Here is a 1,634-nt window from a genome sequence, read left to right on the forward strand (position 1 = left end):
GGACGAAATATCACGCAGTTACACGACTTGTTACAACACACTTCTCTGATTTCTGTGCTGTGATGCTAAAAGCCATGCACTTGTGTGACATCACATGACCATGGAGATCTTTCAATCAACTAGAAGTAAAAATTAAAGTTTTCCATTGAATGACAACAACCAGACAAAGAATGAGGAAGTAATACAGCAAGTGTATTGGAAATTTGTATACACAATAGCAGAAGTTGAGCACAATCGTCAAACAACTGAAATTCAGAGACATATATGATTAGTTCTTTATCTGCTGGTGTCATCAGGAGGTTCACTTAAGGCTATCTCAACCTTAAAAGGGATAGATCTTAAGAAACCATGTCTAAAATCTTGGTCCATAAAGACATAAATGATTGGATTGATGCAACTGTTGAGATAAGTCAGGAAGAAAATGATCGTATATTCTATTTCGAGTTGTAATGCATCCCGGCCATCCATGGGTATGAGAGGCCAAACATGCAATGGAGACCAGCAGATGAAGAAACACAATATAACAGCGGTAATGATCCTGTAGGGTCTCTGAGATCTCTGGGGTCTCTTACTTTTTCTGAGTTTGAAGAAAATGGTGACATAACTGGTGAAGATCAGGAGGAAAGGGATCACAAATAGCACCACTAACCTGATCAGGAGACTGGTTTCTATTAATTGGATGTTAGCTCTACTGTCGTAGAATAGGGAGAAGTAACACACTAAACCTGTCACAACAAGACACAACATCCATATGACTACTGTCCTGTGAACTTTAGCCCAAAATGGCCACATGACCGATATCCAGCGATCAACACTCATGGCCGTCAGGAGCAGAACACTGGCGCTCATGGGTATAATCAATGAAATTGTCATCAATGTTTTGTAAATATATTTTGAACTCTTAATAAGCTCAGCCTTCCAGATAACACGTAGAGTAATAGAAGCGCAGCACAGGCAGTCGGCGATGGCCAGGTGCAGGAACCACACGGCACTGATTGTCTTCTTCATTCTGAATCCGGCAATCCAGATGACTAATCCATTTTCCATTATCCCAAGAAAAAAAATAATGGTGTATAACGTAACTTGTATTTTATGCAAACGGGCCATCTTCTTGTAAAAAGTTACATGGTTTGTCTCATAGTCTTCGTTAGGTGACCTTAGAAGACAGTAAAGGAGAGAAGATCAATTCACTGAGAAAATAGTAGCTTCAAGAATGTCGACAGTGGCCTGTATGCTAAGGAAGAGATCGGGGATGACAGAATCGGTCCAATATAAGGCGCGTCCACAATCAGACTTGGCTCAAGCTTTCAGGCTAGGCAAGCGATGGAGACCTTACCTTATGACATCCTTTTAGACTAGAGCCCTGCCTACACTAGATCAATCACCCTGTTAAGGGCAAACTCCTTATCTTGACCCTGCTGGCAGACCTTGAGTGTCTTAGCAAGCTCAATACAATAACTCAATTTTCCTTTGCAACTGCTGCTAGATGGAGTGGATAGGTAAAGAGTAGTCAGTCAGTCCAGCGCCATAATAAATTGTCAAAGTAGAACAAAAAAAATCAGAAGTTCAAAGTCACAATAAGAAAACAGGATGACTAGTGATCACAACAAGTAACAACTGAGGACAACTAAGTC

The 1,634-nt window shown here is 40.7% G+C and overlaps 1 protein-coding gene across 1 annotated transcript; it reads right to left on the reverse strand.

The window, feature by feature from the left end:
• Window positions 1-276: 276 nt before the first annotated feature.
• Window positions 277-1,047, reverse strand: LOC140065279 (C3a anaphylatoxin chemotactic receptor-like). The gene has a single exon (XM_072112876.1). It carries the CDS (start codon window positions 1,045-1,047, stop codon window positions 277-279), a length of 771 nt encoding a protein of 256 aa, XP_071968977.1.
• Between the last annotated feature and the right edge of the window lie 587 nt (window positions 1,048-1,634).

The sequence above is a fragment of the Engystomops pustulosus genome, chromosome 6 (genome assembly GCF_040894005.1).
Source record: "Engystomops pustulosus chromosome 6, aEngPut4.maternal, whole genome shotgun sequence".
NCBI classification, from domain to species: domain Eukaryota; kingdom Metazoa; phylum Chordata; class Amphibia; order Anura; family Leptodactylidae; genus Engystomops; species Engystomops pustulosus.

Bases quoted from the DNA above. Each gene is read 5' to 3' on its own strand.
- LOC140065279 (XM_072112876.1), bottom strand. From the start codon at position 1,047: ATGGAAAATGGATTAGTCATCTGGATTGCCGGATTCAGAATGAAGAAG.